Raw genomic sequence first — 17,199 nt, 5'->3', positions numbered from 1 at the left:
GGGGGGGGGAGGGGAGGGAGTCGCGATGGGGCCGGTTCCACCCCACGGCGGGGCTCCGCGGCCGCCCCGCCGCCCAAACCGGGCCCCTGGAGGGCCTCTCCCCCGCGGGTGGGTTACCCGCTGCCGGATCCGCTTCCAGCTGACGCTGAAGCTCTCTCCGCGCTCGCAGGGCCTCTCCCGTGGGGCGGACGAGACGCCGGCTCTCCCCGCGGGCTCTCCCCGCCGGCTCGGGGGTTTCTCCCGGGGTACCTGTGGAAGGCAAGGCTTCAGCTCTGCTTGTCCGGGAAGGCTCATCCGTGTCAGGCGAACAGCAAACGCCCACCTCGGGGGGAAACGCCGACCCTTCGCTGCAGAAGCTCAATGAATAAAACGCGACCGCAGCCAGGGCTTTCTAAGGAGGAGAAAGTATCCAGAGGACACCAAAGCAGAGCTCTGGGACTGTGTACGTGGGCTCAGTGCCCTTCGAGAGATGAGGACCCTACCAGGGGCACTGTCAGGCTGCCGGAGCCTCCTAGGTCCCGAGAGCGGGGATGTGTCCTTCGGTGTTGGGAAAGGAGGAGCGGGCTTGCGCTGAGCTTAGGCACGAGCTTAAATCCTTAGCAATCACTTACGTCCTTAGTAAGAACTCATTCCTTAGTGATCTAAGCTTACAAGGTGACTGCCTGGGCAGCAGAGCAGCTGGAGAGGCGAGGAAGCTGGGCAGAGAAATGCTGCAGGTACCCGTGAAAGCCCGTTCTGGGGGACAGCAACTGAATCCCAGAGACGACGTAGCTGAAGGCTGCGCCACTTCTCCCAGGCGCTTTGCATTTCATTAAAAAAAAAGCAGCTTATATGCAATGCCTCTGAAAGGAATTTTGTGCTGGAATGATGTGAAAAGCAAACGAGCACATTTGAAATGCACTTCCAGAACTGCGCCAGTCCCCTTGAAGGACTGCAGGAAGAACTGCTCTCGGATTTATCCCTTCGATATCTAAACGCTGGCACTGTAAGCACAGTACGTGGGCTCTGCTGACCCAGCAGAAGGGGGAGGCACAGCAGTCACCACTCTGCGCTTTACAGCACTCTCACATTTTGTAGTTAAACTGGCCCCTCCGTGGGTCTTGGCCATGGCAGAGACCCCGCTGGCGGATCACACCCCCTCAAGAAATGCCATTAAGACAGGGTGACTCCTGGAGTCAGCGGACACACAGAACTGTGCCCGTATACGAAAACAGCTCTCCTCTCACATGCAAGATGATTACGTAAATATCTGCAGCACAGCTTTTCAGAATAAACCTACTGAGGCTATTTTTTTCAGGCAGGAAATGTGACAATACACAACCCAACACGGTGGTAGCTGCAAAGGAGCAGCCATAATCAATCCCACAGATCATTTGATTGTCACAGCGCATTCAGAAGCAGTTATTTCCAAAGCTCACTCGGAGCTCGCATGGTGCATCTTGGTAAGACGGCAGCTTTGTGCAATGCCAGTAACATATCCGCTCTTTCTTTAACTGAAAAAACAACTAATACCTTAGTTGAAAAGGTATTTTTTTTCTGCAGCCTTGGAAGTGTTAAAAGAAACAGAAGTATCAAAATAGTTTTGATAGCTGTTAGTCCACAATAATTAAATACATTTTTTCTGCAGCCTTGGAAGTGTTAAAACAAACGGAAGTATCAAAATATTTTTGATAGCTGTTACTACACAATACATAAATGGAAATAAAAATGATGACAGCGTATTTTCCAAGGCAAATGAGCCTGCATTGGGAAGGTAAGAAAACACCGAATTATATACAAATTGAACTGTTTGGCAACACATTATCCCTGGCAGATGGCAACACCAGTGTTAGCTTGGGGAGGCACGCTTTGCTTACAGATTAATGAAGCAGGCGAATGAGTAATTGCTTTCAGATAATTGGCAGTGTTATGTCAGATATGTCCTTGTGGCCTTGAAGGCTGTAAAAGATTTTAAATCCTTTTCTCATCATCTGAGAAAAGTTTTAGAATTACAAGAGACATTTCGCCAACTTCAGCAACAAGGAAGCCTCGAGGCAAGGCTCTGCAAAGCGGTCACCTCCAAACCCTGACAGCGCAGACGTGGTATTTAAAATCATCTTTCCGCATTAGGCAAAGACTGCCCAGTTGCAAGGTTTAAGGATGACAAAGACAGGAGGATGGAGACTCTTTCAGTGACTAAAATTCAGATTTTTTTTTGTAACATGCTGAACAGTTTTTTATGAGACAATGCTATTTGAATGATTGCAATTTATATGCACTGAACCGTGACACTGCATTCATTGAAGGTTAAGATGTAATAAAGAATTGATTACAAAATCTTGGATCATAAATATGTCTTACCTAAAAACAGGAAAAAAGCTGGGAAGGGATCTTATTTATTTTCCCATATTAAGACTGGAAGTAGGACTGAAGCTTTTTCCATGTATGAAGTGTGTACTCGAGAGAGACATAGCCGGTACACTGAGGGAAACAACATTTCCTAGAACGCCACGTAAGGCAAGCCTTGTCCTTTTCACGTAATAAAGTCATCTTGTGGCAGCTCTTGCACAAGAAGGTGGGGGAGGAAAAGGGATGTGACTGCCAGGGGAGAAAACTATCCCAAATTCCTGAAAATTCACGAGACATGGCAGAAGGCTTTGCTAGGAGGTCCCCCCACCATTATACACGCCACGGACACCTGACAGAGCTGCTAAGTGGTCACCATTTCCCCTTCGGCAGCAGCCCTCCCCTCCGAGGCCAGACCGGACCCTTCCCCTCAGCCCATCCTCCCGGCAGACCCAAAAACCTTCCCCCAAAGTCTCCCTTACCTTAGGGCTGCGCAGCCCAGATGAACCGGGCAGCTCGTCTCTCTCCGCCGCTGCCGGTGATCTCTCCCACCTCGCCTTGCGCCTCTGTCAACTCCTCTTCCTCCAGTTCTCTGCTCGGGGTTTCAGCCAGTACGGGCGCAGACTGCGGACTCTACTGCTCTCGACTAGACCCACTTAGAAACCCCCCCAAGTCTGTCATAAGACATTACTTGCAGTTCATCATTAGCACCTTACAAATTGTTTATTGCATGTAATATAAATCAAATAAAACCGAAGATATACTGTATGAAAAATAGAAAAAATATTTATATGTTCCAAATATATAAATACGTTTAGAAATCCGGCTTCTTTTTTTGAAGTGCCGTGTCCATTTTGTTCAGTGAGACTCTTTGCAGACTCAGAACTGCCAGAACAGACAAAAGCCAGAAGATGTTGTGAAAGTAAATACATAAAAGATGACAATTTAGGGTCCAGGACTTCCCCAAGAGTCCCAGACACTTTGCAGCCTAAGATCAGTCCAGTTTGGAAATGAGACCGATCAGAGAAGTGGGTTTAGATCAGGTTATAAGAAGTGCCGAAGAGATCCAGTGGTCACTATACTATCTTAAAAACATCTCTGTCGAGGACGTACTCGAGCTACGCTGACAAGGTAAAACGGCGCTGAGAAAAGGAGCAGATGGGATCTTTAACACAGATCCAGCACGCGGTGACGATACAGAACGGAACGTGCGAATGTGGAGGGCTTTCACATGACATCTGGTGTCAGAGGGCGCTTTTGGGAGCCATCACAAAGAGACAAGAAAAACACCTCCACTTTTTTTCAGCCATTTACGAAACACAGATTAAGGACTTTTCCCAGAGATTGCGAATTGAACCAGGGACAGAAGAAAGGCATTGTATTTCCACGATGCTCCCTGCCTTAACAATCAGCAGGGCAATCGTACGCTGAGGAAATGAGACAGAAGTCACCGGGGTCTGAAAACATTCAGTGCTTTACACAGGGAAAAGGAGACCGGTTTCTTGTAGGCAGGTTATTCTGTGAACACTGGAACTTGAAGGGTGAAGCGTTTCACAGCCAAAGGCCAGGGAAAAAGTCTTGGCAAGTGTCACTGGGGGAAGCACCTGCCTCTAGAAGCACCGACACGAAGAAAAGTTGGGGACCTAAAACCTATTAGAAAAACGGAAAGAAAAGGCACAGAAGGAAAAACCGGGGGAAGAAAAGAGGCTCCGGATGACCTGTGTGTGTGCTGAAGGAGGACAGCGGCTGGAGGAGCTTGTGCAATTCGGAGCAGAGGGCTGGGAGCGGGAGCTCAGTTCAGACCCATTCTCCAGCATGTCATCTGACCGCAGGCCACAGGGAGGAGCAGTGCACCCACCGATCGCAGCACCACCGCCAGCACCAGCCTGGAACAGGGTTTCCAGCTTATCGGGAAGGCCTCCATGTACACAATTTTCAGGATGGAGGAGTGGGCTCCATTCAGTATCGTCTCCTCTGTTTTTTGTTCCCCTTTCTTTTCTGTTCCTTCTCTTTCCGGGCTCTGGCCGTGGTAAACGTGATACAGTGAGCATCTAAAAAGTCCAGCAGCTTTGCCTTGGAAATTTTAATGCCGTTCTGTTTCAGCTCTGTGTGCAGGTCAGCCAGCTCAATTGGCTCATAAAAGAGAACCTTGTGGTACAGGGCTGCGTTCGAACGGATGTAGCACCTTACTGCCTCCAGCTTATCTTCTTCCCGAGCTGCTGCCTGAGATGCTGGAAGCTCCTCTTCCTCCTCCTCGGATGTAAAAGCACAGGCTTCAAATCCATTCACAAAAGAACTAAAAGCAAGATCAAGCAGACCAGAGATCAAGGAAAGAACAGGCCATCAAGGACAGGACCAGAGCTCCCCAGGTCCCTGGTGGCCAACCCCTGTGACTACCCTCTATAGGATCACAGGCTCTCCGATACCAGCACCCACCAAACGAGCAAAGCAAAACACGGCACGTGTTCTGCCGACTTCCCCATCCCAGCTGCCATACTGCGGCAGCCTCTGTGCCGTCTGTAGTGCTGTGCCGTCCTCTCCCTACTCTAGCTGCAGGTTCTCAGTCAACGCTGAGTGCTCCTTGTCGCTCTAACTTGCAGAGACCAGGCGTGCCAGATTTGGGCCTTGCCCACATGCAGCCACAAGCGCTTTTGTGTTATGAGAACAGCTCACTGGGAATTAGACTAAAAAACCAAAGCCTATTTCTTTTGTAGGAGTGTGTTGACCTTCAAATGACATGCCCGCAGAGGTGGCAGGGCCACCGTAGGCCACATGGACACTCGCCTCTGTTCGCCACATTCCTAGTTCATCTCTGTCCTGCACCATGGACTGTTTTGTTTAGTATTTTCTTCCCTTACCTCTGTGAACCAAAAGAGATGTCGCTTCCATCCACTGAAGAAACTGCAGACTCCTGAGATGCTGGGAGCATTGGTTCCTCACCATCAGCTGCCAGAGACCATCCCTCTGGAGATACGGATGACTTTTTCTGCTCTTTGGCTCCTTCTGGGTGACGTGTCATTTTACTTCCCTTCTTGGGTGCTGCGCAGCGTTTCTCACGGCATCCAACGAGGTCATCATCAGCCCTCCCCACAGGGAGCACTGAAGAAGCCGTAGCAACCTGCTTCCTTTTGCCCCCAGCCCTCGAGGCGTTGGCACGCTTTCCACCTGCAGCCCGGTCTGCCTTTGACCGCCTAGAGCGTTTGGCCGGGGACTTCTGCAGGGGAGGCTGGGAAGACGGGATTTCATCCTCAAAGTCAGAGTCCACGTCCTGGTGAGTATACTGGAATATCTCCTTCAGCTTCAACACCATCTGGCGTTTTGGGAGAGCACGGACTCCAAATCTGAAAGAGAAAGGTGGGAGCTTAGGTTAAGATAATGCTGCACCTTCCACTGTCACAGCTCGGGAAGAGGCTCAGGCCAGGAAGTCCAGTGGTCAGCTGGAAAAGTGTGACATGACCTCAAAAAACACTGACTGGAGCTTCACCGTGGTTTCACTTTCAGCCCAGGAGCTTTCTTTCACACTACCTGCCAGCAAGTCGCTGCTCATGAAGAGATGTAATCGTGGAGGTAATGCTAACCTGCTCAACTCCTTCTTCAGCTCTGGAGTCTCCATCATGGAGTAAGCTGGCATCGGTGTCACTGGAGTGCTGGGAGGCTTGTCGTTCTCCTGACGGGAAGGTTCTGCAGCAGAATGAAATTACCACGATCAGAATTAGTACAGAAAGGACTCAAAATAGTTGATATCATCCCCTTTTAGTGGCAGATATTCTAATATTATATAGTGATTGTTTAAGTAGCACTACTTTCCTACAAGCTCTTTTAATTATTACTCAGCTTCATATTGGACAGAACAGTCAACGCTTTTTTTTTTCCCCCCTAAACTAGGATACTTTGTTTTTATTGACTTTAAATCAGAAAACAGCTTAAATTAAGACATGTCACGTCTGAATATGAAGCTCATTCACGGCTTTGTTAGAACAGGCAACGTTTACAAGGCAGTTAAAAAAACATGTTTACTGAATTGTGTGAAGCTGTTCTTCTCCCAGGAAGGAAATTTCATAATAGAGACTTGATGCAGAAGAAACGGAGCAAGTCAAGCTTCTGGGGTCCTGAGTTAGATACTGATTTAATGATACCAATTTACTGATACTGTGAAGCACAGTCAGTCTCAGATGTCATGTTCTAAACACCCATTAAACTAATCACTTAGTATGGCATAATTAATAATATATTTAATTAGATACTATGAGATCAATTACTGGTCTTAGATGGAAGGAACCACGCAGGACTACGCGCCGGGCACGCAGAGGTCTGTTGCGAGGGCCCAGAACTAGCAAACAGAAGGCAGCACAAGACAGCAGAGCTTTGCAGGAAAGCACGCACGAAGCCTGGCCTCGGGCAGGGACAGGCACCCACCCCCAGTCAGCCTCAACACAAGGAAACCCTCTGTGCCTGCACCACTGGGTTGCTTACCTGATGTCCTCCTGCGTGTTAGCACAAGCGTTGCTTCACGAACGCGTGAAAAGCAAGACTGTACAGAGCACCCACTACTACAGGGAACAAATATCCACTGGCATGCGAGCTGAAGGCTGGTTTTTTGTTCTCTTTTGGTTAGGTTTTTCTCCTCCAGGTACCCATAGCTTCTGCAAGGAGTACCATCGCTATCAAAGAACCAGTGTGAACAAAATACAAGCGGCCATACTCCAGGAATCCCACATTTAGATATGCTCTCTCCCACATCAGAAGATGACTGTACCTTCTTTGTGCCTGGCCCTGACAACTACTTCAGATCAGAAGGCCAGAAGACCCTTTCAAGGGATCAGGCGAACCACAGGCGAGATGACCACTTAAAATGAAAACAATTGAACCCAGTCCAATAAAGCTAGTATCAATACAAGTTCTCACCAGGAGTCTTTACAGGATCTGTCTGACAGGCACCTGCTGCAGCTGACACCCTCTGAGACAGAGGAAGCATCTCTGGAAATTCATCTTCCTCTTCTCCATTCCAGTCATCCCAGATTTTGGAGTTCAGGTAACTCGGTCTACTGCCCACTGACGAACATGCCTCAATAGGACTCTTTTCAAGACAGAGCAAAGTTGTTCTTCTGCCAACAGGACTTCCTCGAAGAGGGGTACTGCCCTTAATCTCCTGCGTGTGGACTGGGCTCTCCCACTGGTCGTGCCACGAGCCAGGTCTGGGGCTGGTGGCAGTGCTGGTCTTTGCACGGCTGACCTGGTTGGAGTCCTGGCTGTTACCTCTGACTGGTGACAGATATTCAACATGCCAGCAGTCATCAACGGGGATTGGGGGCTCGTCACAAAGCAAGATGCTACTACTCAAAGAAGGCAGACTTATTTCCTTTTCGCTGTCCTCTACCTCAACCACGCTGATATTTGTTTTATCTTCCAATGACTGCTCATGGCACGGAGGCACAGGTTTGGATAAAAATGAGATCGTGGCACGTTTGCTTTTTATATTGGTGCGGCCAGGGGAGAGGAGAACTGGATCCACTGGAGAAACTGGTGGGGAGTTGTTGGAAAGTGATCCTGCTGCTGGGCTACCTGAAGGGCTCCTTTCACTGACTGAGTTCTCCAGAGGCAAATGTTTGTCTGACAATGTTGTTTCATGAACTTTTACTGAATTTCTAGTCATTTCATGGTTACTATTAACTGCTGGTAAGTTCTTTGTGCTGAGTTTAGATCCTGGACTCTTTAAAGAATTAATACTTGCGACCTGGGTCTGTGTTGAGAAACTTCTGCTTTTGCTCAGAACTGGTGTGGCTGGCACTAGCCAGGAGCTGTCTGTACCTGAAGACATTTCATGAGCGAGCCTTTTTTCAGGGCTCAGTTTTGGACCCTGTTTGCTCTCTGTACAAGCATCTATTAGTCTGCTGAGAGGCAATTCGGTGCATATCTTTACATCATTACTTCTATGCGCTGCATCTGTAACGCCACATGAGACCTGGCTTGACCTCTGCTCTGTTTCAGTGACTGATGAGTTATCTTCAGCTTTTGGTATCTCAGGACCTTGTTCTACGGCTGTACATTTCAGTTGCCCAGGGATTTCCATTTTCTTCGGAGCAGAGCCTGACTCTGGCGACTTCTTGTCTTGTAACTCCGTTTCATCATCAGAAGATAAAACAATAACATCACCCTCCCTGCTCCCCTGAGCTGCAGCGTCCTGAGTTCTCATGACCTGTGATGACAACACCGGGACATATGTATGCTTGTTTAAATCAATGTGGGGAAGCTCTGCTGGAGAAATTGTGTTCTCATTTCTTGATGCAGTATCCAGCTCGTTGGCTTTCTGAAAGTGTATTTCGTCAGATGGGAATGATTTTTCCTTTTTGTTTTGCTTTGGTGTTGACACGTGTTCTCTGGCAAACTTTCCCTCTGATTTTGGAGATGCGGGTGATGAGCCAACAGCAGGAAAAAGGGGCACAGAAGGTTTGGGAGGAGGACTCCCATAAAAACCATTCCTACGTGGAGAGAGGGCTTTTTGTGACTTGCTGTACAGAAGTGAGTCATTAACATCAATATGTTTTTCACTAGGAGCTTTTCCTGATTCTTTGATAACTTCTTTCGTTGGGGAAGGCTCACAGTAATCTCCCTGAGTTGCAGAAAACAAGCGTTCATAACTTTCGTTTATGTTAGTATCACCACGGAAGCTACGAAACTGTTTTTCACAGTGATCTGCCTCGTCATGTGAGACCTGAGGTGACTCGGAATCCTTCACACCTTCACATCTCCTAACAGTCTCTCCTTCATTAGCCATGGCACCCTGGGAAGCTACGTCCCATTTTTGAGGTTCACTGTGGTGAGGCACAAAAGTGGTCTGTGGATCATTCACGCTCTCGCACCTATTTATATTCTGCATTTTCTCTTCTTGTGCAGACGAGTCACATTTAGATCTTTCCACATCATTTTCATCCCTCAGATCTTTGAAGCTGTTGCTTATTGAAGCAGATTCAGAACTCTTTACCTCTTCCTCCTCAGTTTGCTGGTTTGTACCTTGGGCTGCCTCAGTATCACTGCAGATGCTGCAGTCTGTTCCCTCGCTCACCTCTCTTTCACCTTGAGCCATCTTTCTCTGAGTTGCAGCAAACTCATAGATTTCCTCCAGCTCCTGTTCACCCACCCCACTGTCATCCTCCTTCTGGCATTCAGGGTTCAGCGTATCTACTTCTTCCTCATCTTCACCGACCCACACTGACTTCAAGAGGTCTTGGAAGTTCTCAGCTCTGTCCTCACAATCTTTGTCATCCCTCACAGAGAGAAGATCATCTTCCGAATCCACTCCAGAAGACACCTGACTCTCTCCAGTGTTGTTTTCGCACCTTGCCATCAGTTCCCTCACACCAAACCTGCAAGGATATAATAGTAATGTTAGTATTTTCCTCCTCCAGTACTTCTTCACCATTTGGCTGCCTGATCACTCTTGTGAGCCTTGTAAAGAATTTGCATGAGGATGCTGGTTTCCTAAGATGTACAAGATCCAGTATACTCCTAAAATTCAGCATTCCCTTTTCCGGGTGTCACTCACATGAAAGCATCAGGCTCACTCTTCCTTTTTTATGTTTGAGACTAAAGAGCTACATGACTACACTAAAACCCCTTTGCCATTTGCACTGGTGAGAGCCCCACGGGATGGCTGGGGCTGGATAATGTCTGTCATGTGCAAGCTTCGTGGCTTTTTGGAGTGACAGGGCACCTCTACACATACATTTTGGCAAGACCCAACGATTTCCCCCCCTGTATCTCAGCAACTGCTCCTATTTCAAGCTCTTTACTTTGCGCATGCCTAGGATCATGATGGAGAGCAGGGCTGACACAACACATTAGAGTTCTAAGCATCCAATGCATTCCGTATGTGTTGTTCAGATTAAGCGCATCGCTAGTGCAATGCTTTGAGAATCACATATAGAAGATACGCTCATCATCGTCGACATCAGCTGTCAATAAACATCCTGAGACAAAACTCTTGGCAAAAGTCTGCTAAGGATATACTGAACATAGAAAATCTCACATGGATACAACCTGAAGAGAGACTCATGGAAAAGATGAGGATAGGATGTTCTTACATGCAAGTTTCATTGAAGATGTAAGCAGAGGAGTATGGAATTTGTAAGCCACTAAAACCGCAACGGAAGACATCAGCTTGGGGTCTGCGTGGCTGAAAGCATGAGGGGATCCAAAACATGCTCAGGATACAAACCTGGCAGCCAGAGCCCCCACCTGGGGCAGCAGCCCAGCAGGGATGTCAGCGTCAGCGGCATAAAGGTATCGCAGGAACGCGCACACCGCCTCTCCTGTCACGTCACTCAGCAGCACGCGGCGTGTCTGCGCGCTCCCATCCTCCTCCACTAAGAACCCTTGGCTGTGAACCTGGGGTAAGAAGAAAGCAAAGTCCGTTTGCTAGTAAAGGAACAGCAACGCCAGCATTCTTGTTCCTATCAGCTTACTCCTTTCGTTTGCCAAAGTCTTACCCTGGGACCAGGATCTGATGCCTCAGAGGGAAGCTAAGATGACCAGTTGTGCAGAGCTTCATATAGAACAAGCCATTTCCTTCCTGACCCTACAGCCGTTAGCTTCGATAAACTTTAACTACTCGTTTTAGTCACACATATAAAAGATGGTCTTAGAGTTCTCCAGTTAGTTTTGGAATCAGATTACTTCCCAGAGCACAATTTCCAGAGTTATCTATACCTCTCTACAAGCGAGCTTCCTCTGATCTGTTTTGAATTTACCTACCCTTGATGTACTGCCAAAACTCTAGTTCTCCTGGTGTCTCACAGGAAAAGACACCATACCAAAATACTGCTCCACTGAACTGGACCATTATCTGTGTGGGTCCAACTTGATCTCAGCTTTTGGCAAAAACGTGTCTCCAGTTCAGTAAGGTCTCGCTTCCTTTACAGCCAAATCACGTACTATGTTATCTGAAACTCCCTCCAAAGTTATGGGTCGCCATGCAAGAGAAAACACGAGCTCCAAAGTCATCTCTGATTAATTACTGTCTCCTTGTTACCCAAAATCTTCAATAAAGAAGAGCACTCCTTCACCTACACAGAAAATAAACATGAAATGCTGCCCTGCGGGTGGGGACTTGCAGGAAAACAACCCTCTGCAGGCATCAAAAATACAGCATAGGGCCAATCCCACAACTCTACCCACACAAATGATTCCTGCTCGTGAAAACAGTGGATGGGAATGCTGAAGCCAGACAGAGGTGCAGGGAAATAATAAGAGAACATGGCTAACCCAAAAGTCCTTCGGTTTGTGGGCACATGCACATTTGTGAAGATCCCTTAAAGAATTCATATTAAGACTGCTGTCAGGCATACATGAACTTTCTTCCCCTCCCTGAACTTTCATGGACCCCTGAGAAATGGCCCGAATCACCTTGGGTGGAAACTACTGCCAACATGCATGAGGATAAAACTGAACTTCCCAAAAGGGCAGCTTTAAAGAAAGCTGCCTTTGTTAGGGAGCTGGCTGTACGGACTGGTGGCAGCTCCGTGAAAGGATAGAGTTCAAATATTAGGCTCAGTGCCTTTCACTGTCCCGACAGGAGGCTGCATAGAGCAGGCTGGAATTATTCAACCCAAAATGCTCCTGGGAACATAAGAATTACTTCACTAGCCTTGCAAAAAGCACAGTTCAGTGCAGCTACCTCCAAAGCAACTGTGAGCGTGACAAAACCTCCGTGCAGATTATTTTAAAGCACTTCCCAGCATCTTTCTACTCCATACTCAAGCTTCCCAGCCTGGGTGACAGGCAGGACACACCAAGATGGACCAGGCAGTCTGTACTCATGCAGGTACAAAAATTCAAGGGCAAAAAGCACTTAGGAAGCTTCCTGCATTGCTCACGGGCAGAACGCAAGGAAGGATCCTTGTGTCCCCACAGTCTCCCCAGATAAAGTACCACATTTCCCACCACTTTCTCTGGATTCTAAGCTGAAAAAGCACGGCAGGTCCAGAGGCACTTGCCATTAGGCCCAGCAGTGCTCCGTGCTGATTCTGTAGCATTAAATGATTGTAGGTGTGGGCAGTCTGGGCTTTCCTGAAGCAGAGGAGGAAAGTGTGTCAGCAGTACTTACAACTTGAACGGCCTGTGGACACCGTGCGTACAACACAAACATGTGGGCATAAAGGACTTCCCCGCAGTCCACCTGGAACTGGACATCACTTAAGTGGGGGTTGTTGACCATTGCACCAAAATCTTCAGCCAGCAACCTGAGAGAGGACTAGAACACAAAGACAGAAGTGATGTTACAGCTGTCAAACATTTCCCTGAACAATAAGAAGGGAATAACACAGTTTATCAGCATTGCTGTACTGTGGGCCCCAGTCTGGATACACTGCCTTTGCCTCCTGAAGATAACCATCAGCATTATCGACTTCAAGTCTTCCACACGACAAATAAGCAGACAAGTCTAACAGATATTTCTGGCTTTGTTTTCCTCCACTTTTCCACAGCCTGGCAACTGTGAAGAAAGGGCAGTCGTGTTGTATTCTACTGTACTTGTTCTGCCTTGTATTACAGCACATTATCACCCTCAGATCTTCACCACACCATTTCCTGATGTGGTCTAGCCACTGCCTACAGCTGGCCTCTTGATCTACTGCCTTCCACCACATTTTTAGGAAACTGTAATTTCCACTTTGAAGGACTTGAACTCAATTCACTATAATTAGAGTAAGAGGGAAGAGGATGACTCAGGGGTGGGGTAATGAGCCTTCTCTCGTTCACTGGCTGGCAATGACAGCTGAGAAAAGCAGCTCTGCAACAAGAGGCTCACACAGAATAAAACTAATGTAGGTGTCTAGTTCAAAGGAACTTATGTGCTTGTTACTGAAATCCCTTTTGAAAATTCTACTCAATTATAAAAAAGAAACATAATTTCTATTATCGTTCTGGAACCTCTTGCTGGAATTTTGGGGAGGGCTTGTTGACTGAGCTACCTGTGACCGGTTACCGGTGATGGTAAGGTCAGGCCTGGAGCATGCTGCCAAAGACAGCAATGATGAACGCTCTGTTTCTGCTCTGGAGCTGCTCCCAGGACGAACCCACCCCAGGCAATCTTCTAAAGACTCAGATCCCTCTCAGCAAGTGTTGTGGCTCTGGAGGTGGCCAGTGCTTCAGAGAAGTGTGAAATACCCTCAGCTCACGGTTGAGAGGCTGTCTGACTGTAAGTGGAAACCGGTTTATAGTTAACACACTAATCACTGACCTTGTGTTTTTCAAACCTACTGCAGAGCTGAGGAACTGCAAGTTTTATTCCAGTGAACATCTGCATGAGATGCAGTTCCACCTGGAACAACACAGCTCTTTATTTTATTAGCAGGTTTCTGCATTAGCAGTGGACTGTGGAAACCCAACCTTTCTACTCGCTCCAGCATGTTTGCAGGCAGCCAACACTAATTAGCACCAAAACAGCAGCACACACCAGAACACTTCTTCCAGGCCTTCATAGGTGGGCTAGAGAAGACTCTGCATGTCGTGGCAGTGGTGTGGACTGATCTCCAAGGGGAAAACAGGAAGCTCAGTCTGGAAACTAATCCGATGTTTCTCGCTTTCTTATTCTTGGCAGGTAGGATACCTGCAAGACAGTACCTCAGGAAGCCAGCAAACACAGACTCCTGATGCTACATTCCAGGCAGCAAGCCCAGAACAGCTTTCCTGCTGATGCTAAAATTATCAATCAGGAATGGGGAAATTAAACAAGGCTAGAAACCTCCTGGCTGCACCATTCTCTGTGCAAAGCAGACTGGTCTGAAGACAGCTCCGAGTGGGCACATGCTCCTGTCGGAGAACACACCAGAACACTCTCTCCTACCGAGGAGGCCAGCTAGACGGGACTCCACAGATGTGACAAGGGTCTTAAGCATGGGCGGGGGGATGTGTTACCAATGCAATGGATGTATTTCCTCAACATGGTTACACTCTGTACTCATAGAGAGCACAAATCTCTCCCACTGGCAATCCAGCCCTTCAGCAACACTTCATGTGCTCAGGGAAACTATCATGGAATCAAACTAAATCTGAAAAAATGATCATACTGGTTTTGCTGGTAGCAACTGAGTTTCAACAACAGTATCAGAACAGTTTCTGTATTGCTAAAGGCCTCTGGTTTAATAGACTCAGAAGCTTATAAAACAAGACTTTTTTCCCGCTAAGGATTTTTTTTTTTTAATACCCCCAAAGAATATCCAGAGCTTCTGTAACAAATAGCTGGGATGCTCAAGTTTACTAGATTCCCACCTCACAGAACTGTCTCCTTTTAGAAGTCTCTTAATTCTGTTAGCACAATATGAAAGCGCTTTCTCAAGGCATCAAAATTTATCTGGCATCAAAACCTACTAGCTTTCATGGCATGATTATTTATTATCAAACCGAAGATAATAAGTTTCACCAGGTAAAGTGGATGACCCTGGTAAGAAGATGAATTAGGGGGTTTTTATGTGCACTTCAACTGAAGAAAACTGATTATACATATCCACTGGTGCATCTGGGGTAAGATGTGATCTACAGAACGCTACTGGCGTGATAAAAAAAATCATCTGTGACTTACTAGCCTGTTTTCTTCACCTAGTCACCACAGAGAGGCACACTGATTTTCAAGCTAGATCCTCTGGTACGTGTCCCCACAACCGAGGATTTTCTATACTAAACCTGTTAAAACCTCACATTAGCAGCAAAAAAGTGCTCATCTTCCGTGGACCTCACAGCATTCCACATCATCTACCAGGCTTTCATGCCAGATGAGAGAATTCAGTGCAAGTCAGGCAGCCCTTGCAAGAATTCTCTCTTCCACTGCAAGGCACGGCGTGGAGAGGAAGGTGACAGAGGAGGAACAGCTCCATTCGTTCCACCTGCAGTAGCTGGGTGTGTGAGCCTGCAGGAAGCACCAGGCAGCTCTGTCTCTCCTGGGCTGCAATCAATTTTCTCTCGGATAGCCTGGGTGTTAAAGCAGAGTACTGCCTAACGTGGTGCAGCTGCATCCCTAGTTCCTACCCCCAAATACTCTTAGTGCTATAACTTAACTCTTTAACCTGGTTCTCGTTATATAAACTATGCACAGATTGGCCTTATGTTACCGGTCGTTTTAAATCAGCTCTCTCACCAGGCAGGAGAAGTACTGAAAAATTCACAGGCCTGCTTGTGGGCATCAGTGGAACACCACCACGTGTGCGGATCGCACCTGTGCCCACGGCGATTCCTGAGTGACCGGGAACCTTAAGCACCTCTTTGTTTCTATGGAAAGGAAGGGGAAATATTCCACACTTCTATGAATTGCACAAATGCAATAGCTTCTTTTTTTACAGTGATAAACAAATTAAAAAAAAAAGTGGAAAAAAGGGTTGTCCTTACTCTTTTACAGCTGCTCGTCAGGAGGCTCTTCTCTTTGGAAGGGGGCACAAAGCCACTGTGTGGAGTCTCGCTGGAAGTCAGTTCTTCTCCTCAAAGAAGGAAACACGTATCACAAATCACATACAACTTCTTTGTGAGACAGAGTGATGTAAGAACTCCGAACAAGATCCTTGCCATGACAGCTCCCCGAGACAGCTGCTCTAACCAGCCTGACGGAGCTGAAGGCTCAGCCTCTCCCTCACGCCTTTATTGGAGGGTTTGGCTCTGGGCTGTGACAGGTTGTGCATACCCAAGTACCATTCAGCCAGGAGCAGCACCAACCTACTGCGGATCCGTGTGTGCCATAATCGTCCAGATGGAGGAACTGCGGAGCGCAGCACGCTTCTCTGCTTTCGCATCTCGGTTTTCCTCCAGTGGGAAAAAAACTACGACACAGAGTGGGATGGGACATGCCACGGTCTCATCCTAGCAGACAGGGAGAATGTATCTTGGATCTGCATTTCAAGCTAGACAAAATGCTGCGGGCCCTAGCGCTCAGAGGCAGCCAGTGCAATCAGTTTTGCACAGCCTGAGCCCTGCGGTAGTCTATGGAGTGCACAGAACAGGATGCAGCGCAACAGACAAAATGAATGTCTTCAGAAATGGGTTTTGGCGCATTAGTGTCTGCACAGTGGTTTTTTTCACCTGGTTTCATTTACACACACAATGCACATTTATGCGTGGAAATGATTTCCCTCACCCGGGAAGCTCTATCTCCACTGAAATCCCAGGAGTAGTTTTAGAGGCCCAGGAATCATTTGGTGCACTTTAGTAAGGGAAGCGAGGAATATTACGCCCAAGTGAAAAAGCAGACAGGTGAACTTAGCAACCACGTTCTCTTTCACAGGTGAACAGGAGACACACAACACATTCTGCTGAACAGCCAGGCCATTTTAAGGGATATTGTTGACCTTGAAACGTGCTGTTGTGCACCACCTGCAACTGTGACTGGGGACATTACAGAGCTGCCCACAGAGGAATTCTAGGTGTTGTATTTTTTCAATCCTGTCTGTATAGGTACAGATAAACTTCAGGTTTGTGTAATCGATGTACCAACATAAAATCATCCCTCTTGCACATCTCTCTCATCCAGTTTTCTCAAGACCTGAAAAGACAGTGAACATAACAGAAAGACTGTCCAGACAGCAGGGATGAGGTTTTTGTCCCAGCTGTTGAACATGTCCGGGCTCCCTCCTGGCAGAAAATACTTTGATATCTTTAAGGGAATTTTAATATAAAATTTAGTATCTGCTGTCCAGGAGTTCTCTTAAATGCTGGGATTTATGAATCATTTCAGAAACGTCAGCTTGATTGTAGCTAAAGCTTACTGCAGAAAAACGTCCCCCCACAAGATCACCTCTTGGATCAACAGCAACATCCTGTGGGTGCTGTCATGGTTGTCCTAAGTCTGGCTCTGGGTAGCTGAGGGGACTAGGGACAGGGCTCACAAAGCTGCCA

At 47.4% G+C, this 17,199-nt stretch overlaps 1 protein-coding gene across 7 annotated transcripts in view; it reads right to left on the bottom strand.

Moving 5' to 3' along the window:
- Window positions 1–117: 117 nt before the first annotated feature.
- The window catches only part of SLX4 (SLX4 structure-specific endonuclease subunit), a 40,705-nt gene continuing 23,623 nt past the window's right edge, over window positions 118–17,199 (bottom strand). For 5 of the 7 annotated variants that reach the window (XM_082313698.1, XM_082313702.1, XM_082313699.1 and 2 more), the window contains 8 exons: window positions 15,703–15,791; window positions 12,428–12,574; window positions 10,541–10,710; window positions 7,231–9,689; window positions 5,904–6,006; window positions 5,184–5,666; window positions 2,808–4,621; window positions 118–249 (listed from right to left, as the gene is read on the bottom strand). In XM_082313698.1, the coding sequence (XP_082169824.1) occupies window positions 4,285–4,621; window positions 5,184–5,666; window positions 5,904–6,006; window positions 7,231–9,689; window positions 10,541–10,710; window positions 12,428–12,574; window positions 15,703–15,791 (3,788 nt within the window). In that variant the 3' untranslated portion in view covers window positions 118–249; window positions 2,808–4,284. Of the gene's footprint in view, window positions 250–2,807; window positions 4,622–5,183; window positions 5,667–5,903; window positions 6,007–7,230; window positions 9,690–10,540; window positions 10,711–12,427; window positions 12,575–15,702; window positions 15,792–17,199 lie in introns of those variants that run through there. The other 2 variants (XM_082313703.1, XM_082313704.1) reach the window with 2 other exon arrangements.

The sequence above is a fragment of the Platalea leucorodia genome, assembly GCF_965183815.1.
Source record: "Platalea leucorodia genome assembly, chromosome: 5".
NCBI lineage: Eukaryota > Metazoa > Chordata > Aves > Pelecaniformes > Threskiornithidae > Platalea > Platalea leucorodia.
This window is presented reverse-complemented; position numbering and strand designations above follow the sequence as displayed.